Consider the following 13,255-nt stretch of genomic DNA (forward strand, 5'->3'; position numbering starts at 1 on the left):
TGGTTAACATTCATGTCAACTCCTAAAAGCAAGTTACAGCCTTGAAAATGCTTTCCAACTTTGAACATCACAAATAAGCAGCTTACTTTTATTTAACTTTCAGAACTATAAGTTTCCATTATGATCAACAACTGTCACAATGATGGTAGCTGGGTGTTTCTGTTCCGCTATATGTCACACAACAGGAATGCTGGGCGAGGCTTACAATAGCTGAAGAAATATAGAACCTAGAAATATATTGTACTTTACGGAAATGTAACACCTTGCATGTGTTTTTCATATAGGAACAAAGATGGTGCACTGCAGTCATCCACAACTAGATGACCAGGAACTGTTAAAATTGGAATTTAAAAAACAAATCAGCATTGAAATTAAATGCATGTTTTTAATTCTGAAACATCCTAAAGTTCCTAACTTGGAGACAGCAGAGCGCTTTAATTATTTAGGCTCAACTGTCACTCCAGACAGTGGAGACTCCAGAGTCGAGGACAAAAACTGCACAGGCCTTGCAAGCTGCTGGTAACCCCAAGATATAGTGCCAGACTAATGCAATGCACCCTGTTCAATATTCATTGAAGGCAGCCCCACCAACTTTCTCAGCTTAAGGTATATGGAAATATACAGAAAGCTACTAAACCATTCCTGGAAATGCCATGTTTGTGGTGCTGACACAGTCATATGGAGTCATCTGCAGGATATTCTTAGCAGCCTACAAACACAACAGCAAAAATTGATTCCTTGCATTTTTCAGTTAGATGGAGGTAGGGTTGTTCAAAGTTGTATAATACAACATAGTTCTTGGGACAACAAGACAAGGTAGGTCAAGGGTACATTGGTAACAAGAGTCTTCAGGGAGCACAGCTTTGATGCTTTACCAAGTGCTGCACAAACTTGTTTACTCAGCTGCACAAACTTGAATGGGGGTTGTTGCCATGAAAGAGTCATCTGGGCAGGAAGTCATACTTGAAAGTCTACATGTGATGAGAAGGGATTGGAGAACAAGGAGACACACAGAAAGTGTGCTACAAGGCAATAACACTGTTACAAATTTCAGATCTGTACTAGATATTCTCTTGGGTTCAACATTACCAGTCTCTCTCACAAGCAGAACAATTGTCCCTTACAATCAATACTTTACCTTTACTGCCAATGTCTATTCACAGGATCGTAACAAGTGAAAATCCCATGTTACGTGAACTGGATACTGTAAACTCACGCCCACATGCATTCCTCCATCTTCCAAACGGCAGATTGATAAATACTAGTGAAAAGGCCAATTATAAAGCAACTAGCTGATGTGCTTTTCACAGAATGTGAGAGATAAGAGTAATGATTAGTGAATTTTAACTTATTTTGTAATGCTCCTCATAACATAGAAAATAACAAAGCATGCCATTCTGCCCCATTTGGTGGGCTAAATACATTTTTCATACATCTAGTCAGTACTGTGCTTAAAAAGAAAACTTTTTCTCTTTAGGTCTGACTTCATTACCAGCTCTTGCAGACTGTCTTGGCAGATAGTGTGTTTCTTTCTTTGTTGGACAGGAAGGCAAAGGCTTAACCTCTGGCCATCTCTGTGTCTGGGGATTGACCAGTTGAGATGCTAGTAAAACCAGCCAGTAAATCCTAGGAGTGGGCTCCTGACAGCCAACCTGCTGCTGAGCTTGCATGAATGCAGTCATTCCAACATAGTAATTATGAATGCTTACTGGAAGCGTTGGTTAAGTCATTAAGCAACTCCTATAGTCTCAAATGGATAACAGATTTAATGGCTAGCTTATCTCCTTACAGGAGAACTTATGAACAAACCTAGTTTCCCCCCTTTGTCTCAGTGGCTCCAGCCAGTACCAAGATTTTTAAAAGCACTAGAACTTTGCGAAGTAACCCTTAGAATCCGAAATCTGACTTTGTATCAAAAGCATATTACAGCTTAAACCAAAAATCCTGAAGCACATTAAATGCATTATGTCCTTGCAACTTAAGAAACTGAAATATTCTAAATGTTCTTCATCCAAAACAGGATAGGGCAAGTGGTTTCTTCTGTTTTTCCCCTATTGGGGGGTCACATGGCAGATGGATATGCAATGCAATAAAACACGAGTTAAAATCATGCAATTTATACATTTCATCTCCAGAAATCAAACTCACTAATGTGTGGTGTGCGAGTGACTCTAAAGTACATAGTACTCATGAATAAACGCAAGGTACAGCCAATAATCTAGAGGTGGATAAATAACACCTAGGCATGTACCCGTAGGCAACAGAAGATTTCAACCACTTCTTCCAAAGAGAGTTTCTAAAATCATTCTATCACCAAGCCAGGCAATATAAAGTTATTTCTTGCAGGATAGTGCATAACAGAACACATCTGATCAGCTTGACCTCCACACCTCTGCTATTACACCCTGGACTTAATGGGGTAGATTTTCTACTTATCGCCCAGTAGTAAAACTGGTGTTGCGGATTGGCTGCCTGCAATTAGGAGTCACATGATTCCCATTGGAAAATTACTGGAAATGAAAATCGTGCAGTCTCCATAGCGGGTGGCCAATCCCCAATGCCAGTGTTATATCCGTGCAGCAAGTTGAAAGTCTACCCCAATGCCTCAGTGACTGCAAAGAAAATTTGGTTTAATTACAGAGGCTAACTAACCAGCAAGAAAATGTCTGATAATTTGAGTTTGCCTTACCTGTGCTTCCTGACATGCTGCCCTACGCAAAAGATTGTCCCTGAATTAAACAAAACAAGATGGGTTAAAGCATCATATGCAATTTCAGACACATTCTTACTGAAAAGGTTAATAATAAGCCTTAAAAGAATGACTACAAACCTTTAGATGAAAATATTCTACCTGATTTCACTTTTTACTCCTAACTTCCTCATTTTTAATGGTATCTAAATCCTTGACCACAGTGCATCATTTTTCTGAATTAACTGTCAATTTCAGCCATTAATTCTTGAGAAGGCAACACCACACACTCAAAAAGCTAATTATTAATAGCCCTGCATCAGCAGTCACAATAACATTAAGACCCTGCAATAACAAATACATTTAATACAATATTCTAAAACAGGAGCCAATTAATAAAATAACATTTCAATACTGATCTTGTAACATTAATATCTCACTGTAAATGTAATTGTAACATTATTACTACCCCAGTAATCAATGTAACTTATTACTATTGTCTAGAAACACTGATCCCCGTAACCAGTGATAATAATGACAATCACTGTTGCAGTACCAGTATTCACTGTGACATTCTATTATTGCTGTCCTAGCACTGAGTTAAATTATAGGTAAACTCCTATTAAAAAGTCTTGCATCTAGTACACAATTGTTGTTTATCACACTTACTTCCCATATCACAATTGACACTTAAAAAAAATTACAATTACATCATGCCTGAGGTAACACTTAGGTACTACAGTACTATGAATTCTTACCATTTTTAATTATCTTTCAGTCCTCGCAGCACTACGTGATGTTGTCTCTCCTCAAAACTCCAGTTCCCGTAAATGTAGATTTATTTAAATGTTAAGTTTATTTGAATTTCTCTTGTAAATTTATACAAGATTTCACAGGGCCTCAGTCTACTTTCATTGATTTTATTTAAAGATCTTGGGTCTGTTCTCTTCCTGCTGACCCATCGCCGACCCATCGCCACCCCCCCACCCCCCCACCGCTTCTGCAACAGCCCTGACTGTCTCTCTGGGATCAGGGTATCCTGCCCATCAGACATCTGGGCAAATGCACCTGCCTGCCCTTGCCATTACCAATATTTCCCCTCTGCCACCTGACTGCAAGTAATGCCCCACCTCCCCCATACACACACACGTCCCCCCACTGCACACATCCTTCATTATTGCTTGTTTGCAGCACGAAGCAGAAACGGATGAAAGGCCAAACTTCTATCAGACCATGTCCATCACGTGTTTTATGAATTATACTTACCTCTGGCCTATTTAACTTTGAAACCTTGCAGACTTCAGCCGAGGTTGCTAAATTTTTAAATATACAGACAAATTAAAATTTAACATAAATGTCATTCCACTTATTTTTCCAGCCCCCTATTGTTCTTGCCACTGCTGCATGTCAATGACCTTGTGACATAAGTTGTTAATTGATTGGGAGGTAGGAGACAGAAAGTAGGTATAAAGGGATGTACTCTGATTGGCAGAATGCTGTTCCCCAGGGATCTGGTACTTCAGCTTTTCACCATATACATCAATGGCTTGGATGAAGGGAGAGAGAGCTGTTTATCCAAGTTTGCAGATGACACTAAATGGGAGCAGGAAATAACAAAGGGACATAGACAGATCAAGTAAGTGGGCAAAACTGTGACAGATGGAGTTCAATGTGGGGAAGCATGAGGTAATCCACCTTGGATCCTTGAAAGACAAATCAGAAAACCAGGAGGCTTGTTAGTAGGATGTAAGCCTATGAAATTAAGGGAAAGTGGTGGTATGGATACGGAATTGGCTCAGTGACAGGAAGCAGAGGGTAGTGGTGCTGGTGGATGTTTTTCAGACTGGGAGGTGGTTTGCAGTGGTGCTCAAGGATCAGTTTTGTTCTTTTCAATTTTTATAAACGACCTAGACTTGGATTTGGGGAGCAGCATTATAAAGTTTGTAGATGATATGAAATTTGGCAATGTGGTAGATAGTGATGAGGATCGTTGCAGACTTCAGGATGACATAGACAGGATGGTGAAATGGCCGATGGGAGTTCAATGCAGAGAAGTGTGAAGTGATACACTTTAGGACGAATATGGCTCAATTTTGAAAAGTGTAGATGAGCAGAGAGACCTTGGTGTCCATATACACAAATCCTTAAAAGGTAGCAATGCAAGTTGATAAGGTGGTTAACAAAGCTTATGGGTACTTGGGCTTATAAATAGGACTAGAATATAAAAGCAAAGACATCATGCGAGAACTTTATAAATTACTGGTTAGGCCTCAGCTGGATTGTGAACAATTTTGGGCATCACATGGAAAGATATAAAGGCCTTAGAAAGGGTACAGAGGAGGTTTATCAGGATGTTACCAGGGACCAGAGATGTTACTTTAGTTATGAGGAGAGGTTGGAAATGTTAGGACTGTTCTCCTTGGAACAGAGAAGGTCAAGAGGTGACCTCATGGAGGTTTTCAAGGTGATAAGAGGTTTCGATTGAGTAGATAGAGAAAAACTATTCCCTCCAATGAGTGGGTCAATAACCAGAGGTCATAGATTTAAAATCATTGGTAAAAGATCTAGAGGGGAGATGAGGAGAAATTCTTTCACTCAGAATTGTCAGGATCTGGAACTGTACCTGAAAAGGTGGTGGAAGTCAATTCCATAAATAATTTTAAAGGGGAGTTGAACAGGTACTTACAGGGTTACGGACAAAAAGCAGTGGTGTGGAACGAAGCATGACTGACTGCTCTTTCAAAGAGCCACCCTGTGGACCAAATGGCCTCCTTCTGCACTGTAAGTTTCTATGACTCTGAGAGGAAAATGTTAAGATCTGGAACGCACTACCTGAAAGAGAGTGGTGAAATCACATTTATATAGTGTCTTTCATGACCAACGGATGTCTCAAAGCTCTCCACAGTCAATTAAGTACTTTTGCAGTGTAGTCACTGTTGTAAAGTGGGAAACATGGCAGTCAATTTGATTGAGGGATAAATATTGGCCAGGACACCGGGGATAACTCCCCTGTTCTTCTTTGGAATAGTGCCATGGGATCTTTTACATTTTCCTGAGAGCAGACGGGGCCTCGGTTTAACGTCTCATCCGAAAGACGGCACCTCCAACAGTGCAGCACTCCCTCAGCGGTGCACTGTCAGCCTAGATTTATGTGCTAAGTCTTTGGAGTGGGACTTGAACCCACAACTTTCTGACTCAAGAGGCAAGTGTGCTACCCACAGCTGACACTAACTGTACCTAAAGAGAACTAATTTGCACGATTACATAGGATATACAGCACACAAACAGGTCACTCAGCCCAACCACTCCATGCCGGTGTTTATGCTCCACTTGAGCCTCCTTCTATCTTTCCTAGATATCAGCATTACCCTTTATTCCTTTCTTCATGTGCTTATCTAGTCTCCGCTTAAATGCATCTATACTATTCACTTCAACCACTCCCTATGGTCGCGAGTTCCACATTCTTACAACTCTCTAGGTGAAGAAGTTTCTTCTGAATTCCCTATTTGATTTCTTGGTGGCTATCTTATATTGATGGCCTGTAGTTTTGTTTTTCTCCACAAGTGGGTAAGCTTACTGTGTCTACTCTATCAAAACCTTTCATAATTTTAAAGACCTCTATTAGGTCACCCCTCAGCCTTTACTTTTCAAGAGAAAAGAGACCCAGCATGTTCATCCTTTCCTGATAGATGATATCAGAAATGCAAGGTTATACCTGTGTAAATCTTTTTTTTGCACCCTCTCCAGTGCCTCTATATCCCTTTTATATAATATGGCGACCAGAATTGTACACAATACTCCAAGTGTGGTCTAACCAAGGTTCAATACGAATTTAGCAAACATCTCTACTTTTCAATTCTAGCTTTCAATAAACCCTAGTGCTGGATTTGTTGGTTTTAAATGGCCTTATTAACCTGCGTTGCTACTTTTAGTGATTTGTGTATCTGTACTTAGAGATCCCTTTGCTCTTCTATCCCATTTAGATTCTTATTTTCTTACCAAAATGTAATACCTCACATTTATCTAGGTTGAAATTAATTTACCCATTCTGCTTGTTTATTAATGTTTGCGTGGCCCCCGGCCTGCGAGCACCATCGGAGCAGGCCGGGAAGCGGAAGGAGCAGCGTGGTGGCCTACCACTTCAGGGAGCAGCGCGAGTTGGAGCAGGAGAGCAATGGCAGTGAAGAGTGACGTCATCAAGGTCCAGGTCGGTGATTGGAGTGTGGCAGGTACTGCAGGAGCGGCGAGGTCGGGGCGAAGGAGCGGCAAGAGTTCGTAGAGGGACGTGATCGGGGCCCAGGAGAGGCACGTGTTTGGGGCCCAGGACAGCACGGGCCATCCTACACTGTGATATGTGCACGCACTCGATCCGTGCAGTAGAGCAGGTCTCCAGTCGTCTTGGTTAATCCTTGCCACTGGACCAAGACCAAGCTCTATCAAGCCCCTGTGGTGGCTGGTGTGCAACGGCCAACACATGTTTTTTAAAAAAAATCCACGCACAGGCATCTTCCACCCTTCAAGATTTAGTTCCGACTTGGAATTTTAGGTCCATCATTGAAACACCTGTGAATTTTTTGACGTGGAAGCAAGTCATCCTCGATTCGAGGGACTGCCTATGATCATATCTTCTCTGCATCTACTCTATCGAATCTATTTACAATTTAAAACATAAAGTAAATGACCCCATACTCATTGAAACTCACAGAACTACACCCAGTTTACAGACCATTTCTAACACTCTATATTGCTGCTGCCACTGTACCGGTGTCGGCCGTGCAGCCATCTCACTCCCCAGCTCAGTGCGCAAACCCCGGCCGCTGTTTTCTTCCAATGATTGCGGAGAGTCTTCAGTTGCTTTGCCATGGTGCTGGCTCCAGATCCCCGACACCGCGTTCACTCCAACTCATCCACTGCTGTTCTGCTCTCCGAGTCCGGCCATCAATCTTCCGCCTGTTCACATGGATACGGGTTCCGCGCATAAAGTTGTCCGGCGAGGATCGATCGGCCTTCACACTACGTTCCGACAACGAACAGATTCCTTTTGCCAAGTCGGTCAGAAATAAGGCGCCAGACCTCAGAGTCTTAGGTTACCCGTTGATTAAGTGCAAACCGACAGCATGGCATGAGTGGATAAGGGTCGAATTTATTAAAACTGAGCACATTTATTTTAAACATTTTGAGCAAACATAATTTGCAAGAACCTTGTGTAATATATTTACAGCAAAAGATACTCAGCACTTTTTTTTAAATGAAAGAGACTGCACAGCAAACTCGGTGAATCATACACAGGCACGTCTACACTTCAGTAGCATGGCAATGTATTGTCTTTACTAAAGTGTGCGCAGCCATTTGGCACAAACCCTATACTAATACACTCTTTGTGTAAGGTGCTCCAAAGATGATTACATAGAAACATAGAAAATAGGTGTAGCAGTAGGCCATTCGGCCCTTCGAGCCTGCACCACCATTCAATAAGATCATGGCTCAGTACCCCTTTCCTGCTTTCTCTCCATACCCCTTGATCCCTTTAGCCGTAAGCGCCTTATCTAACTCCCTCTTGAATATATCCAATGAACTGGCATCAACTACTCTCTGTGGTAGAGAATTCCACAGGTTAACAACTCTCTGAGTGAAGAAGTTTCTCCTCATCTCAGTCCTAAATGGCTTACTCCTTATCCTTAGATTATGTTCCCTGGTTCTGGACTTCCCCAACATCGAGAACATTCTTCCTGCATCTAACCTGTCCAGATCCCCTCTCATCCTTCGGAACTCCAGTGAATACAGGCCCAGTCGATCCAGTCTCTCCTCATGTGTCAGTCAAACCATTCTGGGAATCAGTCTGGTGAACCTTCGCTGCACTCCCTCAGTAGCAAGAACATCCTTCCTCAGATTAGGAGACCAAAACTGAACACAATATTCCAGGTGAGGCCTCACTAAGGCCCTGTACAACAGCAGTAAGACTTCCCTGCTCTGATACTCAAATCCCCTAGCTATGAAGGCCAACATACCATTTGCTTTCTTCACCGCCTGCTGTACCTGCATGCCAACTTTCAATGACTGATGTACCATGACACCCAGGTCTCATTGCACCTCCCCTTTTCCTAATCTGCCGCCATTCAGATAATATTCTGCCTCGTGTTTTTGCCACCAAAGTGGATAACCTCACATTTATCCACATACTCTGCATCTGCCATGCGTTTTCCCACTCACCTAACCTGTCCAAGTCACCCTGCAGCCTCTTAGCGTCCTCCTTACAGCTCACACTGCCACCCAGCTTAGTGTCATCTGCAAGATATTACACTCAATATCTTTGTCTAAATCATTAATGTATCTTGTAAATAGCTGGGGTCCCAGCACTGAGCCCTGCGGCACCGCACTAGTCACTGCCTGCCATTCTGAAAAGGACCCGTTTATCCCGACTCTTTGCTTCCTGTTGGCCAACCAGTTCTCTATCCACGTCAGTACATTATCCCCAATACCATGTGCTTTAATTTTGCACACCGATCTCTTGTGTGGGACCTTGTCAAAAGCCTTTTGAAAGTCCAAATATACCAGATCAACTGGCTCTCCCTTGTCCACTCTACCAGTTACATCCTCAAAAAATTCTAGAAGATTTGTCAAGCATGATTTCCCTTTCATAAATCCATACGGACCGATCCTGTCACTGCTTTCCAAATGCGATGCTATTTCATCTTTAATAATTGATTCCAACATTTTCCCCACTACTGATTTCAGGCTAACCGGTCTATAATTACCCGTTTTCTCTCTCCCTCCTTTCTTAAAAAGTGGTGTTACATTAGCTACCCTCCAGTCCATAGGAACTGATCCAGAGTCGACAGATTGTTGGAAAATGATCACCAATGCATCCACTATTTCTAGGGCCATTTATTTAAGTACTCTGGGATGCAGACTATCAGGCCACGGGGATTTATCGGCCTTCAATCCCATCAATTTCTTGAACACAATTTCCCACCTAATAAGGATTTCCTTCAGTTCCTCCCTCTCACTAGACTCTCGGTCTTCTAGTAATTCCGGAACGTTATTTGTGTCTTTCTTCGTGAAGACAGAACCAAAGTATTTGTTTAACTGGTCTGCCATTTCTTTGTTCCTCATTATAAATTCACTTAAATCTGACTGCATGCGACCTACATTTGTCTTCACTAATCTTTTTCTCTTCACATAGCTGTAGAAGCTTTTGCAGTCAGTTTTTATGTTCCCAGCAAGCTTCCTCTCATACTCTATTTTCCCCCTCCTAATTAAACCCTTTGTCCTCCTCTGCTGTATTATAAAATTTTCCCAGTCCTCAGGTTTGCTGCTTTTTCTGGCCAATTTATATGCCTCTTCCTTGGATTTAACACTATCCTTAATTTCCCTTGTTAGCCACGGTTGAGCCACCTTCCCCGTTTTATTTTTACTCCAGGCTGGGATGTACAATTGTTGAAGTTCATCCATGTGATCTTTAAATGTTTACCATTGCCTATCCACCGTCAACCCTTTAAGTATCACTCGCAGTCTATTCTAGCCAATTCACGTCTCATGTCATCGAAGTTACCTTTCCTTAAGTTCAGGACCCTAATCTCTGAATCAACTGTGTCACTCTCCATCTTAATAAAGAATTCTAACATATTATAGACACTCTTCCCCAAGGGGCCTCGCACAACAAGATTGCTAATGATTGACAGCTGTCACCAAGGATGAACAGAATGTAGGCCCATCACGTAGGCGGTCGAGGGGGTCGTTCAGCCTGACTGCCTGCCTCTCTTCCATGCCTACATCCACGCCAGGGTGTCCTTGGAGATGGAGCACGCGGTGTCCACCGGTACGCTCGCGGCCTTCTGCGAGAGGTGGGCGCCGGAGGGACTGGAGTGCATCATCACCCCCGGCAAACAAATTTTAATTTGATTTTATGTTTTAAAGTTTAATTTGTTTTAATTGCTGGGGTTTTTAGTGTCCCCCTCCACTTTTATAGGGGGCACTTGTAAACTTTATGATTTTATTGCCCCCAAAAAAAGAGGGCAGGTATATGTGTCTGGAATGTCCCCCAGATCGGGGGGCACTCGATATAATGTTTGGTTTGTTTACTCTAAAAGAGTTGTAGGCCCATCACGTAGGCAGTCGAGGGGGTCGTTCAGCCTGACTGCCTGCCTCTCTTCCGCGCCTACATCCGGGCCAGGGTGTCCCTAGAGATGGAGCATGCGGTGTCCACCGGTACGCTCGCGGCCTTCCGCGAGAGGTGGGCGCCGGAGGGACTGGAGTGCATCATCACCCCCCGGCAAACAAATTTTAATTTGATTTTATGTTTTAAAGTTTAATTTGTTTTAATTGCCGGGGTTTTAGTGTCCCCCTCCACTTTAAAAGGGGGCACTTGTAAAATATTGAATTTTAATGCCCTAAAAAAAAACTACAAAAATACCCCCCAAAAAAACAAAAAAAAGAGGGCTGTTATAAGTGTCTGGAGTGTCCCCCAGATCGGGGGGCACTCGATCTAATGTTTATTTGTACTCCCCAAAAAGAGTTGTAGGCCCATCACGTAGGCAGTCGAGGGGGTCGTTCAGCCTGACTGCTGCCTCTCTTCCGCGCCTACATCCGGGCCAGGGTGTCCTTAGAGATGGAGCACGTGGTGTCCACCGGTACGCTCGCGGTCTTCCGCGAGAGGTGGGCGCCAGAGGGACTGGAGTGCATCATCACACCCGGCAACCAAATTTTAATTAGATTTTATGTTTCAAAGTTTAATTTGTTTTAATTGCCGGTGTTTTTAGTGTCCCCCTCCCCTTTCATAGGGGGCACTTGTAAAATATGGAATTTTAATGCCCTAAAAAAAACACAAAAAAACCCTACAAAAAATACAAAAAAAAAAGGGCCTTGGGAAATGTTTGGAGTGTCCCCCAGATCGGGGGGCACGATTTAATGTCTATTGTTAACTCCAAAAGAGTTGTAAGCCCATCACGTATGCAATCCTGAGCACACAGGTACCAGCACAGACATTCACCTTTGGCGGGGGGGGGGGGTGTGGCTCAGATAAGAAAATTAGGTAGGAGCACTTTGTGAAGCAGCAAGCATCAAGATGGAGGAGCAAACTAAGTTGACAGCAGATGAGGAAAAACCGGGTCATCTATCCTGCCTGCTCTTTAAAACATCACTGGCACCATGAACTAGTGCCAGATAAAGGCACTTTGGCTGCTGTTGGTATATCATTACTGACGTCCCTCGTATCGAGGATGACTTACTTCCACGCCAAAAAGGGATGAGTTCACAGGTGTTTCAATGAAGGACCTAATATTTCAGGTCCCGAACTACATGTTGAAGGGTGGAAGATGCCTTACGTGTGGCGACCATTGCATACCAGCCACCACACGGGTTTGGTCCAGTGGCAAAGATTAACCAAGACGACTGGAGACCAGCTCTGCTGCACAGACCTAGTGTGCACACATATTGCAGTGTGGGCTGGCCCATGCTGCCCCTGGGCCCTCATCTCTTCTGCACTCACCAGTGCAGAGTATGGGACCTTATGATGCTCACTGATGAAGAATTCAAAACTGCACTTAAAGTCTGTCTTGCATTTACAAGTGCTACAATAAATGAGGTTGTTGGGATACTGGATGAAATAAAAATAGACAGAGGAAGGTACTAGGAATATTGGCAATAGACAAGACACCCAATCTAGGTGGGATACATCCTATGTTGCTGAGGGAAGTAAAGGTAGAAATTGCAGAGGTGCTGGCCACAATCTTCCAATCCTTCTTAGATACAGGATTAGTGCCAGAGGATGGCAAATGTTACGCCCTTGTTCAAAAAAAGGAGAGAAGGATAAACCTGGCAATTACAGGCCAGGCATTTAATGTCGGTGGGGAAACTTTTGGAAACAATAATTCAGGAAAAAATTAACAGCCACTTTGACGAGTATAGACTAAAAAGGAGAGCTAGCATGGATTTGATATGGGTAAATCGTGTTTGACTGACTTGAGTTTTCTGATGCGATAACAGAGGATGAATGAGGGCAGTGTAGTTGACGTGGTATATATGTACTTTCAAAAGAAGTTTGATGAAGTATCACATTAGGCTCGTTAGCAAAATTGTAGGCCATGGGATAAAAGCAGTAGCAGCATGGATACAAAATTGGCTAAGGGACAGAAAAGAGAGTTGTGGTGAATGGCTGTGGAGGAAGGTATACAGTGGTGTTTTCCAGGATTCAGTAGTAGGATCTCTTCTGTTTTTGATATACAGGGTACATTAATTACATTAGAGTACAATTTTTGAAATTTGCAGATGACATGAAACTCGCAAGTGTAGTAACAGTGTAGAAGATAATAATAGACTTCAAGAAGACAGACAGAAGGTGGAATGGGTGGTCACATGGCAGATGAAAATCAATGCAGAAGTGTGAGGTGATAATTTTTGTTAGGAAGGATGAGGAGAGGCAATACAAACTAAAATGGTACAATTTTAAAGGGGGTGCAAGAACAGAGAGTTGGGGGCGTTTGTACACAAATCTTTGAAGGTGACAGGGCAGCTTAACAAAGCAGTTAATAAAGCATATAGGATCCTGGGCTTTATAAATAGAGACAA

The 13,255-nt window shown here is 42.8% G+C and overlaps 1 protein-coding gene across 2 annotated transcripts in view; it reads right to left on the reverse strand.

Moving 5' to 3' along the window:
• agk (acylglycerol kinase) overlaps window positions 1-8,752 on the reverse strand; it is a 42,011-nt gene extending 33,259 nt beyond the window's left edge. The window contains exons 1-2 of one of the 2 annotated variants that reach the window (XM_070900474.1): window positions 7,452-8,751; window positions 2,690-2,729 (exon numbers count right to left, since the gene is read on the reverse strand). In XM_070900474.1, coding sequence (XP_070756575.1) covers window positions 2,690-2,729; window positions 7,452-7,552 — 141 coding nt within the window. In that variant the 5' untranslated portion in view covers window positions 7,553-8,751. Of the gene's footprint in view, window positions 1-2,689; window positions 2,730-7,451 lie in introns of both variants that reach the window. The other variant, XM_070900475.1, reaches the window with a different exon arrangement.
• Between the last annotated feature and the right edge of the window lie 4,503 nt (window positions 8,753-13,255).

Source organism: Pristiophorus japonicus, chromosome 15 (assembly GCF_044704955.1).
Source record: "Pristiophorus japonicus isolate sPriJap1 chromosome 15, sPriJap1.hap1, whole genome shotgun sequence".
In the NCBI taxonomy this organism is placed as follows: domain Eukaryota; kingdom Metazoa; phylum Chordata; class Chondrichthyes; family Pristiophoridae; genus Pristiophorus; species Pristiophorus japonicus.